The sequence below is a fragment of the Pristiophorus japonicus genome, chromosome 3, assembly GCF_044704955.1.
Source record: "Pristiophorus japonicus isolate sPriJap1 chromosome 3, sPriJap1.hap1, whole genome shotgun sequence".
Lineage (NCBI taxonomy): Eukaryota > Metazoa > Chordata > Chondrichthyes > Pristiophoridae > Pristiophorus > Pristiophorus japonicus.
The window spans coordinates 279,450,777-279,471,860 of NC_091979.1; the positions used below are offsets into that span (position 1 = coordinate 279,450,777).

The window sequence follows — 21,084 nt, forward strand, 5'->3', positions numbered from 1 at the left end:
AACTTTGATTAATAAAATAAGGAGTTAATATTGTACAAAATAAACATGCCTGATCTAACAGTCCTTCAGTCTGTAAGGGACATAAAATAAGTCCATATTGGCCCTCTGAATGTAACTACTAGGTACTATACAGCGTAAGGTTCCTTATAGTAGATGCCAGTGCTTATGATTGCTCCATATTTAGTGTACAACAACAATGTGTAAACAATAGACAAAGATTCTGGGTCCTCCACAAGGGAGATTAGAAACTGAAGGTTGTGCCTGCAACTGGCCCAAGCCTGCTGTACAGCTACACTCTATGAATGCTGATCCAGCGTGTCCTGGCATGTCGTTTCATTATCTATCAAGCAGATGCTTAGTGATGGCATGTGAGCTATTTATGTCAACAATATTACTCAATACAACTGGAGGTGGCCAAAACACTCAGAAATGCTCGCGCTAAAAGAAAACGCACACAGTCAGCTGTACAAAGTTGTTTGATAACTTTATTTGGTAAATATATTATAAAACAGGAAGTTGTTGGAAACAAACATTGTTCAGGAAATAATGTTTAAAAATAATTGAATTTACAATGTACAGCAAGTTAACAAAATTATCCTTCTGGCTCTTCTTGGGTTCTTGTAATTTTGGTTTGTTAGAATTTGTGATGGAGAAATAATAAAGTCCTATTTATGCAATTTTTCATTTCAACGACTCCCATCCTGAACCAACTCTGATATTCTAATCTGAGCAATCAAGCTCACAATTCCATTTCTAAAGGATTGTGGTATACTATAACTAATTGCTCTTAGTATATGAAACATTTCCTTCTATTCTGTTTATCACTATTATATTTCCTTTTCAGTGAACATGTTGCTATATGCACTATATACATTCCACTGCATGCTTCAGTACCGCCCCCAAACCAGGATATTGTTGTTCTCCTCTGAGAATTTGTTCCTACAATATTCATTTATATTTCTTGGTGTTCATATTCAAATTGGGACATTAAGAGGGTAGAGTACTGTAGTGTTGTGCTCTCATTAATCAGCGCAAATAATTAAGTTTTGTCCTCTGTGAATGGCAGTAATATTTGTGCACTGGATACAAAGGGAGTTTGTATTGTCTTTCTTATTTTCATCAGTATATGAGGAGCATATCACATAACAGAATGCTTTACGTTTGTTTCAAAACTGCTTTCCAAAACTTGTTACAAATATATTCCTTTACAATATAAAACGCTCATAAATCAAAGGTTTGTTGACTCCAGAAATGTGGTACATAATCCATAGAAACATAGAAACATAGAAAATAGGTGCAGGAGCAGGCCATTCAGCCCTTCTAGCCTGCACCGCCATTCAATGAGTTCATGGCTGAACATGAAACTTCAGTACCCCCTTCCTGCTTTCTCGCCATAACCCTTGATCCCCCGAGTAGTAAGGACTTCATCTAACTCCCTTTTGAATATATTTAGTGAATTGGCCTCAACTACTTTCTGTGGTAGAGAATTCCACAGGTTCACCACTCTCTGGGTGAAGAAGTTTCTCCTCATCTCGGTCCTAAATGGCTTACCCCTTATCCTCAGACTGTGACCCCTGGTTCTGGACTTCCCCAACATTGGGAACATTCTTTCTGCATCTAACCTGTCTAAACCCGTCAGAATTTTAAACGTTTCTATGAGGTCCCCTCTCATTCTTCTGAACTCCAGTGAATACAATCCCAATTGATCCAATCTTTCTTGATAGGTCAGTCCCGCCATCCCGGGAATCAGTCTGGTGAACCTTCGCTGCACTCCCTCAATAGCAAGAATGTCCTTCCTCAAGTTAGGAGACCAAAACTGTACACAATACTCCAGGTGTGGCCTCACCAAGGCCCTGTACAACTGCAGCAACACCTCCCTGCCCCTGTATTCAAATCCCCTCGCTATGAAGGCCAACATGCCATTTGCTTTCTTAACCGCCTGCTGTACCTGCATGCCAACCTTCAATGACTGATGTACCATGACACCCAGGTCTCGTTGCACCTTCCCTTTTCCTAATCTGTCACCATTCAGATAATAGTCTGTCTCTCTGTTTTTACCACCAAAGTGGATAACCTCACATTTATCCACATTATACTTCATCTGCCATGCATTTGCCCACTCACCTAACCTATCCAAGTCACTCTGCAGCCTAATAGCATCCTCCTCGCAGCTCACACTGCCACCCAACTTAGTATCATCCGCAAATTTGGAGATACTGCATTTAATCCCCTCGTCTAAATCATTAATGTACAAATAAACAAAATCCACTGACTACTCTGATAGCACAGTGGGCAAATGCACCATAAAGTCATGGGGTGATTTTCGATTTGGCAGACATGAGGTGGGGCGATCACACTACCTATCTGATGTTGCCGGTGGGATAACCAATAGATTTTGGTGATTGGCTTCATTATAATAAAAACAGCAAGTTGCCAGTGTTAAACGAACGCTGATAAGCAGCTCGCCGAATGGGAGAGGGCAGGTATTCTGGAGGCCCCTTGGGAAGGAGATGGGGCACAGGCAATATCTTTTGGAGGGGCTGTGGAGGGACCAGCAGCAGACACAATGATTATTGCTCCTCCTGGATCCCCAAATTCATTCAACAGACACATGTTAAGGACTACTGGTTAGGTCGTTCTATGTTCAGTTCCACTGCGCGGAGTGTGCGCTGTGCACACGCGGCCCATTGGAAGACCAAAATTGCATTGAGGTCCTTAAAAATGTTACAGGGCCCCAGTTTAAATGTATTAATGAGACTCCCGGTGTTTTGAGTGGTCTCCTGTCTTAAGGCCCCATGGAAAACCACATCGAGTATAAAAATGACGGAAAGTTGGCAGTAAATCTTTTTGGGGGATTTTTGGCTTACTACCATCCCATTCCCACTGAAAAATGGAAATCCCCCCCACCAATGTTTCCCCTAAGGTGCGCGGCTGCAGTCGGGAGGTCCTGTAGGACCTGCTCACCTGCTGCTGCCACTGGAAGCTACCACGCATGCATGGCCGCGCAGCAAATTTAAAGGGACCGCGGAAAGAAAATTAGAGGCAACATTGAACCCCACTACCCCCGCCCAAGTTCGCCCCGCGTCTGAGCTACATTAGCTGATCTCAACCAGGGAAGGAGCAGGGATACTATAAGTGGTCTCAGTGTCCACAGACCAGGGGGGAAAAATATACGGCAGGGTTCCTGTTCCTGATTGCTATCTGATGATCTCTGCTGCAGTGCATGCATTTATGAACAGGACAAGATGAGAGCCAACTATGCTACCCTCCGCAACCAAATTAGGGATGGGCAATAAATGCTGGCCTTGCCAGCAATGCCCACATCCCTTAAATGAATTTAAAATAAACCTGCCAACACCCACCATCTGAACTCACATAGGATTACATAGGATGTATGGCACAGAAACAGGCCATTCGGCGCAACCAGTCCATGCCGGCATTTATGCTCCATTCCACCCTCCTCCTGTCTTTCCTCATCTAAATCTATCAGCACAACCCTCTATTCCCTTCTCTCTCATATGCTTGTCTAGCCTTCCCTTAAGTGCATCTATCATCATCATCATATCAGTCCCTCGTATCGAGGATGACTTGATTCCACGCCAAAAAGGGATGAGTTTACAAGTGTTTCAATGAAGGACCTAATATTCCAGGTCCCAAACTACATGTTGAAGGGTGGAAGATGCCTGTGTGTGGATTTTTTTTTAACGTGTGATGCCCGTTGCACACCAGCCACCACACGGGCTTGACAGAGCTAGGTCTTGGTCCAGTGGCAAGGATTAACCAAGGTGACTGGAGACCAGCTCTGCTGCACGGACCTAGTGCGCACACATATCGCAGTATGGGCTGGCCCGTGCTGCCTCTGAGCCCCATAACTCATGCCTCTCCTGGGCCCCGATCACGTCACTCTGCAATCTCTCGCTGCTCCTCTGCCCCTACCTCGCCGCTCCTGCTGTACCTGTCCATGCTCTAATCACCAAGCTGGGTTATGGTGACGTCCAATCCAGTTGCCCTCTTCACAGCCATCATCCTCCTGAACCGGCTCACGCTGCACAGTAAAGTGGTCTGCTCCACGCTGCTCCTTTGAAGGCCCCAACCTGCTAATGGTCCTTGCAGGCCGGGGTCGCCATGCCGAATGCCGGGTCGGGCTTCACGCTGCTCCTTTGAAGGCCTCGACCACTATACTATTCACTTCAACCACTCCCTGTGGTAGTGAGTTCCACATTCTCTCTGCTCTTTAACATAGAAACATAGAAAATAGGTGCAGGAGTAGGCCATTCGGTAAAGAAGTTTCTTCTGAATTCCCTATTGGATTTCTTGGTGACTATCTTATATTGATGGCCTCTAATTATGCTCTTTCCCACAAGTGGAAGCATTCTCTCTGTATCCACTCTATCAAAACCTTTCATAATTTTAAAGACATCTATTAGGTCACTCCCCGGCCCTTTTTCAAGAGAAAAGAGACTCAGCCTAATCATCCTTTCCTGATATGTATATCCTTGCATTTCTGATATCATCTTTGTAAATCTTCTCGGCACCGTCTCCAGTGCCTCCATATCCTTTTTATAATAGAGCGACCAGAACTGTACGCGGTACTCTCAGTGTGGTCTAACCAAGGTTCGAATAAGGTTTAGCATAACTTCCGTACTTTTCAAATCTATGTCGTGCTAACCTGTGTCGCAACTTTTAATAATTTGTGCATTTGAACTCCGAGATCCCTTTGTTCCTCAACCCCACCTAGACGCGCGCCGTCCAAGTAATAAGTGACCTCCCTATTCTTCCTACCAAAATTTAATAACTCACATTTATCTGTGTTGAATTTCATTTGCTAATTATATGCCCATTCTGCAAGTTTATTAATGTCCTCCTGTAACTTGTTAGTCTTCCTCAGTATTAGCTATCCTCCACCCCCTACCCTGTCACCCCCTACCCTGTCCCCCCCCACCCCCACCAACCCCCCCACTATGGTGTCATCAGCAAATTTAGAAATTGTGTTTTTGATTCCAAAGTCTAAATTGTTAATATAAATTGTGAACAACAGTGATCCCAGCACTGATCCTTGTGAAACACCATTAGCCACCTTCTGCCACTGTGAATACCTACCCTTTACCCCTACTCTCTGCTTTCTGTCTTGAAGCCAGCCAGCTATCCATTCTGCTACTTGTTCTCTAACCTTGTTCATCAGTCTATTATAGGGTACCTTATCGAAGGCCTTTTGAAAATCTAGATAAATACGTCTACTGCATTATCATTGTCTACTCTCTCTGTTACCTCTTCAAAAAATTCAATGAGGTTGATCAAGCAAGACTTTCCCTCTTGAAATCCATGCTGACTATTCATTTTTGGTTTATAGATGTTCTTCTATTTTCTCCTTTTGTAGGGATTCCATTATTTTTCCTACGCCCAATGTTAAGCTGACTGCTCTCTAATCCTCACACATGAGGAATAGTCAGGTGACCATGGCACCAGAGGGTTCCTGTAGTCCAGTGGCAATTGGTGTCTTTTGGAGAGGAACAAATTAGGAAAAGATAAACAAACAATCGCACTAACTTCAAACCACAAAGTCTGGACCATGTTCAAATGTCTGCAGTTATTGAAAACTCAGTGTATGGTTTTAATGAGTCTGTGCTTGTTTTCAAAATTATTTTCTCTACTTTATTCAGATCTGTATATTCCCGTATATGTAATCGTGCCACTGGTGATTGTGGTTTGTATTGCAGTTGTTGTTTATTTCAGGTAAGGCTTCAGATTTTTTTTAATGTTTTTTAAATTATAATTTCTGTAAATATGTTTCTGACAGAAAATATTTTGCATCTTACAGGCTAAGAGATTTTGTATGTAATCCAAATGTAATCACATGTAACATGACTTGTGTAATGCTCATACAAAGCATCCCATTGTAAAGCATTAATGAGTTGTTTTTGAGATTTATGAAGTATACGGTGAAGGCAATTTGCTCGCAGTCATCTGCAAATCATTTTCTAATAGCCCTGCAGTAGTGACAAAGGAGTTTAATATTTCTGTTTACATCATCTGGCATTCTCCTGTGCTTGAAGATCCAGCAAAAAAATTTAACTTTTTGTCCAAATGGACCAACATTTTAATTAAAATTCTATACTATTCTAAAGGGGGTGCATGAACAGAGAGACCTGGGGGTATATGTGTACAAATCATTGAAGGTGGCAGGGCAGGTTGAGAAAGCAGTTTTTAAAAAAGCATACAGGATCCTGGGCTTCATAAATAGAAGCATAGAGTACAAAAGCAGGGAAATTATGATAAACCTTTATAAAACATTGGTTTGGCCTCAACTGGAGTATTGTTTCCAATTGTGGGCACTGCACTTTAGGAAGGATGTGAAGGCCTTAGAGAAGGTACAGAAAAGATTTACAAGAATGGTTCCAAGGATGAAGAACTTCGGCTAAGTGAATAGACTGGAGAAGCTGGGGTTGTTTTCCTTGGAGCAGAGAAGGTTGAGAGGAGATTTGATAGAGGTGTTCAAAATCATGATGGGCCTAGACAGAGTAGATAGAGAGAAACTGTCCCCATTGGCAGAAGGATCGAGAACCAGAGGACACAGATTTAAGGTGATTGGCGGAAGAACCAAAGGCAGCCTGAGGAAAAACTATTTTACGCAGCGAGTGGTTAAGATCTGGAATGCACTGCCGGAAAGGGGTGTGGAGGCATATTCAATCGTGGCTTTCAAAGGGAATTGGATAAGTTCCTAAAGGTAAAAAAATTACAGGGCTATGGGGAAAGGGCGGAGGAGTGGAACTAGCTGAAGTGCTCTTGCAGAGAGCCGACATAGGCTCAACAGGCCGAATAGCCTCCTTCTGTGCTGTAACCATTCTATGATTCCAGGATTCTAAAATAATTATCAGAGAATGAAATCATGCCAAGTTACTCCATGGTGCTTCATGACCCACACACTAAAAGTCTCACAATTCCATGCCAGGATAATCTAGATTTATCGCAGAATTTGGAGACATGAGACAAATGTTTCTGAAGCCTTTGGAGGCTCAGAGTAACACAAAGATTTGACTCTCCAAGTTTGTCCAACAAAACAATTTTGCAGTCATTTGAAAGGGCTCTTAAAACCAATTTGTTCTGAAGTTAATTGATGGGTGTAAAATAACCATAACAAAGCAGAATCTAGTGTTCTTACACAAGGCAGGTAAAGAAGGTTGGGCAACGATTAGATGAACAACAGCAAGAATAACTGGCATTTATTTAGCACTGCCTTTAAAATAGAAAAAGGTGTTTCACACAGGCGTAAGGAAAAAATGAACGCTGATCCAAAGTAGGAGAGATAACCAACAGCTTGGTCAAAGAGGTGGGTTTTAAAAGGGCTCTTAAAGGGGGAGAAGGAGCTGGAGAGCCAGCAGGGGTTAGGGAGGGAATTCAGGTGTGGAAAGTTGTAGAGGTTACAGAGCTAGGGAGTGATAAGGCTATGAAGGGATTTAAAGACAAAGATGAGAATATTACTTTTGAGGCATTTCAGGAACGGGAGGCAATATAGGTCAGCAAGGACAGGGGAGATGGGATTTGGTGCAAATTAGGATATAAACAGAAGAGCTTTGGATGAATTTAAATGTATAGATTATGGAGGATTGAAGATCATCCAGGAGAGAACTGGAATAGTCGAACCCAGAGGTGACAAAGGCAAGGGCCAGGGTTTCAGCAACAGATGGGCTGAGGCGGGGGCAAATATTTTAGTTAACAACCCCAATCTATTTTCCTTTCTGCATATAAGTGCCACTCTCCTTGCTACCACCTCATACAGCTCTGCCTCCACTCAACAAACAAAGGGTCAGATGCTCAACTGCTCCATCACTAGTCAGAAAGCAATATTTTGGGGCCGAAATTGCCCCGTGCTGGGTTTGGGGCGGTCATTTTGCTGATGAAGATTAGTTTGCGCCAGAGCGGGATCTGGCGGCCCCGATGTTGATTTTGGCTCTTTGTGCAAAATAAATGCTGACTGCACTAACCCTGGCGTTCCCCCGGCATTTGCGGAGCACGACTCTCAGTTCCGCGCTCAGCACATCAGTGCGTCGTTAACGTGCCACGTCGCAATGTCCCTCCCCTTCTCTTAAAAGGGGAGGGATGCTGTGATCTGAGCAGCACATTCAGCGTTGCCCACTCGGCCACCAAGAGGGGGTGCCAGCCTGTCTGTTGGCGGCCCAGCCAAATCAGCGGCCGCCATTGCCGGGCTGACTGAAAAGTCGGCCGACACAAAAAAGCTGTCAGTGGCATCGTCCCGCGCAGACCTCGCTCCCGTGGGGCGTGCACAAACCACTTTTCGCCAGCGGAGCCTAGGTGGCAAATTGGCACAGGTCGATGTGGCCGCCACATCCGCGCACTAATGTATCAGCGCTCCAGTAGCGCTGGCCGATAGTGCTAACTGGCCCTGCGCAAAGAGGCAATTTTGGCCCCCTTGTGTCTTTGCTTCGACTTTCCTTTCATTTCCTACCTCTCTGCCTCTTTAGCATTAGCAAATGCTGCCAGTGGCTTGAAATGGCTTCTGAGCCTTTCCAAAGGCTGCCAGACTCCACCTCTCTTCCCCACCCCCGCCCCAGTCTACCGTTTCCCCTTAAGTGCCTTCACCTGAATGTCAATTGCCTAGTCCCCCCCCACTAGGCCACCTCTATGCACATGTACAAAGCTACATCAGGAGCTATTAATCATTTTGATACTGAGTTGGCCACAGGAAAGTTCAGCCGATCGACATTCGGCACTAAACTGCACCCAGACCAGACTAATGTCTCACTGACGGAATGCTTTTTGGGGCACGTTGAGCGAAGGGCTTTTTCATTTGCTTTGTGACAAAAACATGCTTGCACAGCTTTTCCACGGTTGCTGCAGATTCCCTGTGCACTGTAGTTTTTAAAATTCTTTTTGCCTTTCTGTGCCTAGACAAACAAAAAAAAATCCACTTGTACAGAACCTCCATCTTTAACAAGTCCACAACCAATCACAGGCATAGCAAAGGATAGATCAAAACCTCCACCAGTCAATAGGTGGAGCAGTTCTTGTCTAAAGCCACAGGAAGGTAGCTACAGAATAGGAAATGCAAGAACTCTTGCCCCACCCGCCAATTCAAATATTGATGCTGCTGATAAGGTCCCAGGAGAGTGCATTGAAACAGTCTGGAGGAATCTAGCTTTTACAACACCGAAGACAGAAATATTTTGTACGTAACATACCAGAAATCCAGGCTGGGTGCTGCTTCTGTCACGGGGGTAGCTTAAGTGTTAATGCAGCTAGTTCTAAGCTACTTGTGGTGACTTGCTTCCGATCTCAACTCAGTTACTCATTTCCTTTTCTGCAGGTTCTACCTCATATAGGCCTAACGGCCACATTTCTAACTTTCTTTCTTAAGCATGTATCTTAGAATAACCGGGTTAATTCTGTCAATCTGTTTCCATCTATCTATTTGTAAGTGTACAATTTACATTTACTAACTTCCTGATCTAACCTTGTGCTTTAAAATCATGCTGTAATAATGGATGTTCTATACCTAGTCACCACATCATACGGCTTAAGTTTAACTAGTTTAAGTGTCTGAATTTAAAGAATGTATTACAAAGTAACTTGTGTTAAACCTGGTTCAAGGCAAATGCTTTAATTGAAAGTAGGAAACCTGCCAATATCTGGGAGGTTTCTACCTGCACATATGTTTATGTTTTATGTTTTTCTTAAGATTAAGAAAAAGGAAAAAGGACGTTGTCATTGGGGGCGAGAAGAAGATTCCAAATGGTATTTTAGAAGAACAAGGTAATTTGAGTTTGTTTGTGCTGGAAATCTGAAATAAAAATAGTAAACGCTGGTAATGCACAGCATCCGAACAGAAGAAAATATAGGTTTATGTTTTAGGAAGAGGCCCTTTGCCCTTTCTGTCCTGATGAAGCATCTTCAACCAAAATGGTACCCATTTTTCATATCTATATATACACGTGTGCGAGCTGATCGCTGTGTATTTCCAGCATTTTTTGTTTTTATTTGCATTTGTTTGTATGTGTGAGTTCTGTTCTCAACATGCAATGAGGAGTTAAAAGATACAATTTGAATCGCACACAACTGGGCTTATGTAGGTTATGTTCTACATAATCCATGAGCTGTAAAGCCACAAGTGAGTGGCTTATGACCATATTCAGCAAACCTTCGTACATTTCCTGTTCTACAGGTTAATCGAATAAGCCACATGAATCAGAGGCAAATGTTGCATTTATATGCAAATGATATTGCTTTTTGAATTTCATTCTGTTTCGAAACATGCATCTGAGAAACTTAAAACGATCATGAATCTTAATTCATGAACTTTAACTGCTTCATGCAGAAAAAGACTGAATTTGTACATTGTGATCCCGACATTAACTAGGACGAACAAAGCTCTATTTTCTCCCAATGTATTTAATGTAAAATTGCTCATAGCATACTTTTTGTAATAGTTATATTTCATATAATAGATGTCAGTGAATATACTGTATACATGTGGCCAGGATCATCTTAGCACTCTATTACACACTTTATAGACTTGTGACAAAAATTAAACCTTTCAGAGAAAAAGATGATGAAATCATCATATCTATAATAATGAAATCTTTCATTTTACTTCCTTGTTCTGTCTCTTGGGGGAGATATAAAAGTCTAATTTACACTACCAAGCTCAGATTCATTCTTTATGCTCTTTTGATGGCAAAATTAACTATCTCACTAAATTAGGAATTCTGTGAAGAGCCCACTTTTACAGTTAAGGTTGTAATATTAATTAGATGTTGCTAGGGATGAGCTCTGAAATCATTTCGACCTGATTTTGACCTCTCTGATTGTCCCTGAATTTTCTATGTTTTGATCTATTCAGACAGCACATATGAAATAAATGCAGCCACAGTTTTTAAAAATGTCTTCCCTTCATGTTCAAATTTACTTGACACCCAACCCATCCAATAGTTCCCCAGCTAGACAGTCAGTGCTTCTGTCTATGGCACTCACGAGTCGATCTCTGGGAGACACGTGTAGATAGCTTGGGACTTCACCTGCTTGACTCCCTGGCCTCCGTTTTCCTCCTTCTCTGAAAGCATAGCACAACTTGGAGCTCACCACATGCAGATCTGCTTCGTGTGAACCAGTCTGTAGCACAGCGTGTTCAGGTGCCTGCACACCATGTTAGCACATCACCAGCAACAGCAGAACTCATTTCCTACAAATCCATTGGCTTAGATTCATATATTTTTTTGTTTAAATTGACTTGCTGAAGTATGTTGTAAGGATGATTCTGGCATAGAGAAATCTGTTCCTAACCTGGTCAGTTAAGCTACAACTAGTCCTGTTGTATCCAGGGATTTTGTTTTTTTGCAACTTTAGTCCATCCGAGTCTCTTGCATAGTGTAGCAGGGGGCCACTGTTCGCACTATATAAGAACATAAGAAATAGGAGCAGAAGTAGGCCATTCAGCCCCTTGAGCCTGCTCAGCCATGGCTGACCTTCTACCTCAACTCCACTTTCCTGCACTAGTCCCATATCCTTTGATTCCCTTAATATCCAAAAGTCGATCGATCTCTGTCTTGAATATACTTAACTTTCCTCTTGGGTAGAGAATCCCTAAGATTCACCACCCTCTGAGTGAAGAAATTTCTCCTCATCTCAGTCCTAAATGGCCGAGCCCTTATTCTGAAACTGTGACCCTGGTTCTAGACTCCCCAGCCAGGAGAACATCCTCCCTGCATCTAACCTGTCAAGCCCTGTAAGAATTTTGTGTGTTTCAATGAGATTACCTCTCATTCTTCTAAACTTCAGAGAATATAGGCCTAGTCTACTCAATCTCTCCTCATAGGACAATCCCCCCCATCGCAGGAATCATCTGGTGAACCTCTATTGTGTTATGGGTCAATTGATTAATTATCCAAACACAGAGCATGTTACCCTTTTTACTCTTACATTGCCACAACTTGATATGAAGTAAAAAGGGAGATTCTGTTTTCCTAATTTTCTATCGCCCTCCCCCAGCTCCTAACCTGAAGATGCTGACCCTGGTTGGGATGCGGTTGCATGGGGGCAACTCACTCTGTATACCTTTCAAAAATGGCATTCTTCCTGCATGAGATGAGATGGTGAGTTTTGGCAGACCATTTGATTGTGAAGGACTTCACTGCCGAGTCTGCTCACCCAACACCTGTGCACATGCCCTTTCTAGCAGCAATCATTGGTTAGAGATCAGGAGCAGGATTTCTTTTCCCCTTCCGTAGGCCAGAGGTACAAAGATCAATTGCAGCACCCAAGCAGGGACACACTAACTTGGCACAGAACCAGGGATCTAATCTGAGTCTCTCTGATCTGTATTGCTCAGTGCCAAACCGGGTGATGACTTCACCCACTGAGCTTATTAGGGGACCTAAAATTGAGCAATCTAACAGGTACCACTATGAATGTGAGATGCGCACCATCAAGTACATACACAATCACTAAGCATTGCACTGAGCATCACTTAATGCAATGTACAGAGATTCAGAATTCTACATATGGGAGGGAATGTGTGTGAAGTGATTGGGAATGGTCGAATTCTGGACTTGGATCAGGTAAGGATTTTTTTCTGATTTTGGACTCTGCTGGGAATCCTTGCCCATCAGCAATGCATATTGAAAGTCCGGGCATGCACTGCTCAATTTTCCAACCATTATGTTAAATGATGTGAAAATCTGATGCAGTGCACAGTCAAATTTATACTATGCACTCCTGGAGGAGCGCACAGTCAAAAATCTACCCTTAATGTGTTATTGATTCTTGTCCTCGTCATTTATTCTGTTTCTACTGGCGATAAAAATGAACTTAGATTTATACAATAATACACAAATGTCTTTCACTTGTGTTGGTTGGCTTTTATTGAACTCTTAAATCAATTTCTGGTCAAGCAGAGCAACAGACAGTGATGCTGCTCACCAGATCTCCCACAGTTTCAAAGAGGTACCCCCCCATTCAAATGGAAGCTTTGGAACATGAAGTTCAGAAACGCTCAGCTGATGAGGGCAAATTATTTCGGGAGGAGTTCAATGTGAGTTTTTAAATTTCCTTTTATGTGATTCTATGGCAATATGAAGGAACTGCAGACTCAGTGGGTCTTAGTGCTAGTCTGGAACACAATAAGCGTAAAGGTCATCTTTATCTTTGTATAACTTGTTTCCTTAGTTGGCAGTAAGCTTTGTTGCTTAAAGTTGATCTACCACCTAGAATAATAATTCGTACAAATACAATTAATTTCCAAGTGGTGAAATATGATTCTGCAACAAAATGTTTTCTTAAGAGCAAATTCTTTACTGCTGGGGTGATGACATATTGAATTGATTGCACCAAAGCTCTGTCGTGGAGAGTAGAATGTGAGTTAGTAGCCACAATTTTTCATGTGACAAGTTTCTAATCATGCTTCATTGTCAGGGTGGAAGCACAAAGTGAAGTCGAGCTATTTGTCCAAAGACAAGGAGGGAAATTCACTGAGTGAACCCTGACCATTCACACACCTCCCAGTATCCAACTGAGTAGGACTGTTTGCAGAACCTTGGGGAGCAGGCTGTCTACATAGCCTCAAAACGTAATAAAGAAAATAGTAAAAACAACAATCTAATTTAATTCATTTTTTTCTAAGAAATCATTTCCTTTTAATTAAGAATTTGTCTTCCCAAAGTTTTTGATCCACATACTGGTAGATAAGAGATAATGGCCCCAATATTACACCATGTTCCCTTTTACCCAGGCATTAGACAGGCAGAGCACACTGCAAACAGGGGTTAGAACATAGGCACAGCTGCAGGCCTCAAAGCCTTCCGACTGCTGTTGGAGAATAACAGTCAGAAATAGCCAAGGCCTGAAGATCTGCTAGGTCTCTGCAAGAAGAAGGTAAGACTTAGCGTTTTGGCCCACTTTATCTTGCTGCGGGTCACCTCAGAACCCACTGATCTGACAGGGTCCCAGACACAAGGCCCATCGCCAGCTTCTTGGGGCATCACTGAAAACGTGCGCCCTTATCTCAAGAATGGAAATTGAGGTGGGAGATTCGGGAGAGCCCCTCCCATCTCATTCCCATGGGTACCCTGAGCCTGCACCTATTGCTAGTGCACGCACAGGTCCAGCCATTTGTGGAAGCCCTGGAAATCGCGGAGCAATGTAAAAGGGACAATTACCTGATGTGACAGGTCTTCATGTGTATCCTCTTTGTAGTGCCTGGGACATGAGCGTTCCCCAGGTGCTACTGAGAGCAATATCAGGGTCCATTAAGCAAGAGGAATGCTAAGAGAGAGGAAAAAGTACTTTCTAAAATAACTTTTGTGGCAGTTTCTGTTAGTATTCATCAAAAAACTGCATTATATGGACTAATCCACATATGCCACTTAGAACATGTGATGCATGTCCTCTGCTTAGATAGGAAAAGTATCATGCTGTCTGAATCCCTTCCTAGGGGTCCACACAAGTCCCCTATCACCAACCACCACAACACACCACTGCACAGGAAACGTTGGCTGATGCCAGAGAGAAGCATCCTCCGCCAAGTACACAAGAACAGCGAGTTAGCACAACAAAGCCCCAGGATATGTAATGTGTGTACATGTATCTGATTATTTACTCCATGTTCATGGCCTTTTGATCCTGAATCATATAAAACTATTGCTTATACTTTAACTGTTAATTATTAATTTGTTTTCACTGTTAAATAATGAGTAATTGAATGAAAAAGTGGTATCAATTGATCCTGGGCTAAATTAGCTATCCTCAACCGAAATGGTGAGGGTGAGAAAATCATTAATTTACATGCCTGGCCTAGGGTGGGTAAAAAACGGCCAGGGTTTCTAGGTGTACTTGCCATAAAAGTGCCATAAGTTGGGCCAATAAAGGGAGATTGATTGTTGTTAAAAATCAGTAAAGGAAGAGATCACAAATAAAATGTGCTTCGTTGGCTGCTTTGGGCAGGCCAGACCAATCTTGGCTTCTCGAAATACCAGTGCCCCCACAAGGGGCGTACCTCAGAAGCACAGTGAATGGCACAGGAGCCTGCCCCTTTGGTTTGAAAGTGATCTGGTCTGCAGGGAGAGCCCCACCCTGCCAAACTTGCAGCAGTGCAGCTCCCATACCACAACCCTTGGTGATTTGGTCAGCTACTAAAAGTTCATCACTGTTGGTTCAAAACAAAGTACAAAGAGAATAATATTTTGCAGCATTTAAAGTGTAACTGGCTTCTTGCTTTACGATAACTTTGCAGTACAACCGATCTCGGCTCCCCACTGATCAGTTCTAATCTTTGCCCATTTTCCTACAGTCTCTGCCAATTGGAACGTCAGTAGGATGCTGTGAAGCAGCAAATAGAGAGGAGAACAAGAACAAAAACCGATATCCCAACATCCTGCCAGGTAAAGTCATCTTCATAGTTACTCTCACCGATTTCCATTTCCTCAGATTATAGTTCAGTGCCATCTTACACTCTGTCGCATACATTTGCAAACCATGTTGTGAAGGTTTGTGCTGTATAACTTTCTTCACTCAGAGGGTTGCAAACCTTTGGAATTCTCTACCCCTGTAGATGCTGAATCTTTCAGTATCTTCAAGGCTGAGATTGATAGATCTTTGGCCTCTAGGGGAATCAAGGGATATGGGGATCAGGCGGGAAAGTGGAGTTGAGGTATTAGATCAGCCATGATCTTATTGAATGGCGTGGAAAGGCTCGAGGGTCTGTATGGCCTACTCCTGCTCCTATTTCTTATGTTCTTATATGGACATGATTTATGTTGAAATGTTTTTAAGTATTTTTATGGTACGAGCAGAAATGGGAGAAGCCTGATTATTAAGTGACTCGTGTTGGTACAATTTGCATTTGTGTTTAAGGTGAAATCACAGCAATAATCATTAAGATCTAACTTAAGGGTTAAAAATATTTGAAGAGTATACCGTACGCTGTTCATGTTTATATCTGGAATCATTTTGGTAGGGCTCATTGTAGACACTGCATAATATCTGATTGTTAACATTGCTACGTGCATTAGATATGCTGAACAGCACTCCAGATACTGTCTTTCACCCATGCTGCCTTGAGATGTTTTACATCTCTGTCATCGCATACTTCAAGAGAGACTGCAGACACCGGATAGAAAACCAACAGCTCAGGAAGTTAGAATGTTTTTGTTCTGGCTCTACTCTGATGTGTGGGCTTTATTACAAGCTTCACCTGGAGTAGAACCTGCAGTGAGTTTACCCCAGGACAAAAGATGTAGGAGTAAATGCACCAACCCGCGCTCCTGGAAGGAAGCTACCATTGAAAGGAGCAAGGCTCGGAGATTTAGGGCTGCAACACTTTAACCCTATCTCCAGTCTATACTCCCTTCAAGTGCAATACCTGGTTGGAATCACAATACCGGTAGTGTAAAACTTCTGATGCAATGACAACGCTGCCAGTGGCTGCACATCAAACTCTGATGGCACGCTTGTACTGTAAATGAGAGGACGCTGCTAACAGCAGCAGCACAGAGGATGCTGGACTATTTTTGCTCTGTGGGCCTGTACGGACCTTCTCCAGATAACGGAGACAGTCTGTGGGCAGGAAATGAGTTGTGGTTTTGAACCCATTTTGTGCATTCACAGTTGCTGTCAGTGGTACTGTGGAATCCAGCTCACTGTGTAAACGGGCAGATTCCACAGCATCAACAGCCAAGTAAACAACTGTAATTAGTTCTGGATCATATCAAGGGGGCACGAGATAAGGATTTTGCATCTGCTAAAGCAATGGTAGATGGAAATCTGAAATCATGAATTTCCCCTTGTGCAATAACAATGAGGGGAAATTGTGTCAACGAGCAATGAATCATACCTTCACATATATCTGTTGCCACATTTCTATTGATTAGACAGTTGGGGTGTAGAAATGCGGTCGCCTAGTGCCCCTGGAAAGGGTCATAACAGGGGCGCGAAAGGGGTCGGAGCCACGAGCGCGGCATTCACACCGCTCGGCACATTCAGTGTGCTGGTGCCGGCGGCACTGACCAGTACCGCCCAGGAGCATCGAGCCGGTGTGCAACACCCCCAGTTCCAACAGCATTTCGATATTAGGTTGTAACAGCACCTGTAGCGTTCTGTGATGGCAGCGCCTTTGAAAGCTGGCGTGCAGAGCTGTCCCGGGGCGCTACAAGAAGGAATGATTGGAAAAGGTAAGTTAAATTAATATTTCTCTGAAGTATTTTTGTGATTCAGCTGTATTTTGGGGCAGTAATTTATCGGGAATGTAGTTTGTGTTTTTTGTCCCGATTTTTTTTTCCCCCAGGGAGGCCTCGCTTCGGGCACTATGAGGCCGGCTCTTTAGCAACGGATTTTCGGTTGCTCAACTGGCCTAGCGCCCTAACACAGGTGTGGAACGCCTCCTTTAGTGCTCCACTCCACTCTCAGGTGCAGCAACCAAATTTTTTGGCTGTCGTCGCAAACTTTTTTCCGGCACAAAATTTACCATCCCGCCGCCATTAGCACCCTAAGAAACCGGTTCAACGTTGGTGCCAGAATCCCTTCAGCCAGGTTCAACGCAGGTTCCGGAGTCCCTTCGGCCAGTTCAACATTGACCCTGGAGTCCCTTCGGCCAGTTCAACGCCGGCCCTAGAGTCTCTTTGGCCAGTTCAATGCCGGCCCCGGTGTCCCTTCGGCCGGCGGCCCAATCTGCGGAGGTGAAAGCAGCTGGAGGAGTTGCGGTGGAGCCACTGACGGACACGTGGCGCGGGTAATGGCAGCGGCCACTCTGACTCCTCTTGCGACCCCTTGAGAACCTAAAATGGAACAGGGCCCCAGAGTCCCTCATCCCCACCCCTCATCACACCTCAGATCTCCCACCACCTCTCCTTAAAGTGCTGCCCAGTACCGAGCTTACGGCTCACATGCCACCATAGGCAACTAGGCCCATAGAGCCCGGTCTCCAGCCGTCTCAGACTCCCTTGCTCTGCTAAACCCATGTGGTAGCCCCACGCACAGGTATCTTCCACCCTTCAAAATGAAGTTCTGGACCTGGAACGTCATGACCCTCATGGACAACCCCAAAAGCGACAGACCGGACGGCGCACTACTATCGTTGCCCGAGAGCTCAGATGCTTCGACATAGACATCGCTGTCCTAAGCGAGACCCGACAGGCAGATGACAGCCAGCTCAAAGAACAAGGTGGTGGTTATACCTTCTGGAAAGGCAAACCAGAAGAAGAACGGCACCTTCATGGAGTTGGCTTCGCCATCAAGATTGAGCTGGTGGGCCATCTCAGAGACTCCCTCTGTGGGATAAACGAACGCCTCATGACTCTCTGACTCACCCTATCCCGGAACCAGTGCACCACAGTCATCAACACGTACGCCCCAACACTGGACCCAACAGATGTGACTAAAGAGGAATTCCAATCCAGCCTCGAACAATCCCTGTCCCGCATCCCTACGGATGACAAGCTAATCCTCTTTGGTGATTTCAACACCAGAATCGGTAAGGACACAGACCTCTGGGAAGGCCTGATCGACAGAGAGGGGGTAGGGAAAACCAACACCAGCGGTACCCTGCTCCTGACAAAACGCCTAGAACATGACCTTGTCATCACCAATACCTTGTTCTGTCAGAGGGACAAGTACAAGGCATCATGGCAACACCCTCGCTCCAAGCACTGGTATTTGCTCGACTGCATCATCATCCGAACGAGGGACCGCAAGGATGTGCGCATCACCCGCGCCATGACAGGAGCCGATGACTGCTGGATGGAACACTGCCTAATCCGCTCTGTCATCACCATCAATATAGCCCCAAAAGAGTGACAGCAACAGAAGCAATGTCGCAGAAAAATCAATGCTGGGACACTCAAAGACCCAGGTAAGAAAGCCCTATACAGCCAGTGCCTCACTGCCAATCTGGCAACCCTCGATGACCCTGAGACACAGAGTGTCCACAGTGCCTGGGCTGCCCTCAAGGCCTCCATAACCAGCGCCAGTGAAGAGATGCTTGGTCACTCAACCAGGAAACACCAAGATGGGTTAGATCCAGGAGCTAATAAGCCATAAGCGCAAGGCATTTCTGAACATAAAGCAGCAACCCAATTCAGAGCAGCAGAGCAGCTCTACAGGCGGCTGAAGGCCGAGGTCCAACAAAAAACCGCGACCTAAAGAATAGCTAGTGGGTGAAGAAAGCACAGGAGATCCAGCAGCTGGCCGACAGCCACAATGTGCGAGGTTTCATCAACGCAGTCAAGTCCACCGATGGCCCAAGCACCCAAGGCCCCACTCCACTGCTGGCCAAGAATGGAGAGGCACTCATTAAGGTTACCAAGGCAGTCAGGGCCCGCTGGAAGGAACACTTCGAAGATCTCCTGAACCGAGACTCTAACTTTGACAAGAGTGTCCTCGACTCCATCCCGCAGCATGCTACCCGCCACCATCTCAGAAAAACCCCAGTCCTGCACGAGGTAGAAAAGGCCATCCCATCCATCAGCTCAAGAACAACAAGGTATCAGGAGCAGATGGAATCCCCACCGAGGCACTAAAATATGGCGGAGAAGCACTATTGGCACAAATGCATGATGTCATCTCTCTTATCTGGAAGGAGGAGAGCATTCCAGGAGATCTCAGAGATGTCGTAATTGTGACCATCTTCAAAAAAGGGGACAAGTCCGACTGCAGTAACTACAGAGGAATCTCCCTACTGTTGGCCACTGGGAAAGTCATTGTAAGAATCCTTCTCAATCGTCTTCTCCCCGTGGCTGAAGAGCTCCTCCCAGAGCTGCAATGTGGATTCCGTCCACTAAGAGGTACAACGGACATGATCATCACCACACGACACCTACAAGAGAAATGCAGGGAAGAACATCAACTCCTATACATGGCCTTCTTTGACCTCACAAAGGCATTTGATACTGTCAATCGTGAAGGACTATGGAGCGTCCTTCTCCGTTTCGGCTGCCCCCAAAAGTTTTTCACCAACCTCCGCCTGCTTCATGATGACATGCAAGCCGTGATCCTGACCAACAGAACACCACAGACCTAATCCACATCCGGACCGGGGTCAAGCAGGGCTGCGACATCGCACCAACGCTTTTCTCGATCTTCCTCGCTGCAATGCTCCACCTCACACTCAACAAGCTCCCCGCTGGAGTGGAACTAAACTATAGAACCAATGGGAACCTGTTCAACCTCCACCACCTTCAGGCTAAATCCAAGGTCATCCCATCCTCTGTCATCGAACTACAGTATGCGGAATACACTTGCATCTGCGCACACTCAGAGGCCGAACTCCAAGCCATCATCAACACCTTCACCGAGGCGTACGAATGCATGGGCCTTACACTAAACATCCGTAAGACAAAGGTCCTCCACCAACCTGACCCCGCCACACAACACTGCCCCCCCCCGGTCATCAAAATCCATGGTGCGGCCTTGGACAATGTGGACCATTTTCCATAGCTCGGGAGCCTACTATCAGCAAGGGCAGACATCGCCTCCAGTGTGCCAGTGCAACCTTCGGTCACCTGAGAGTGTGTTTGAAGAACAGGACCTCAAATCTGGCATCATACTTATAGTCTGCAGGGCAGTAGTGATACCCGCTCTCCTATATGGCTGAGACGTAGACCATATACAGCAGACATCTCAAAGCACTGGAGAAGTACCACCAATGCTGCCTCCACAAGATCCGACAAATCCACTGGGAGGATAGACGCACCAACGTCAGTGTTCTCGCTCAGGCAAACATCCCCAGCACAGAGCACACTCGACCAGCTCTGTTGGGCAGGCCACATCGTCTGCATGCCCGACACAAGACTCCCATAACAAGCGCTCTACTCGGAACTCCTACAAGGCAAGCGAGCCCCAGGTGGACAGAGGAAATGTTTCAAGGACACCCTCATAGCCTCCTTGATAAAGTGCAACATCCCCACCAGCATCTGGGAATCCCTGGCCCAGACCGCCCAAAATGGAGGAAGAAAATCCGGGAGGGTACTGAGCACCTCGAGTCTCGTCGCTGAGAGCATGCAGAAATCAAGCGCAGACAGCAGAAGGAGCGTGCGGCAAACCAGGCTCCCCACCCACCCTTTCCTTCAACCACTGTCTGTCCCACCT

At 44.9% G+C, this 21,084-nt stretch overlaps 1 protein-coding gene across 4 annotated transcripts in view; it reads left to right on the top strand.

The window, feature by feature from the left end:
• Positions 1 to 21,084, top strand: part of ptprea (protein tyrosine phosphatase receptor type Ea) — a 346,493-nt gene that overhangs the window by 276,954 nt on the left and 48,455 nt on the right. For 2 of the 4 annotated variants that reach the window (XM_070876757.1, XM_070876758.1), the window contains exons 5-8: positions 5,661 to 5,733; positions 9,695 to 9,768; positions 12,903 to 13,042; positions 15,296 to 15,386. In XM_070876757.1, the coding sequence (XP_070732858.1) occupies positions 5,661 to 5,733; positions 9,695 to 9,768; positions 12,903 to 13,042; positions 15,296 to 15,386 (378 nt within the window). Of the gene's footprint in view, positions 1 to 5,660; positions 5,734 to 9,044; positions 9,185 to 9,694; positions 9,769 to 12,902; positions 13,043 to 15,295; positions 15,387 to 21,084 lie in introns of those variants that run through there. The other 2 variants (XM_070876759.1, XM_070876760.1) reach the window with 2 other exon arrangements.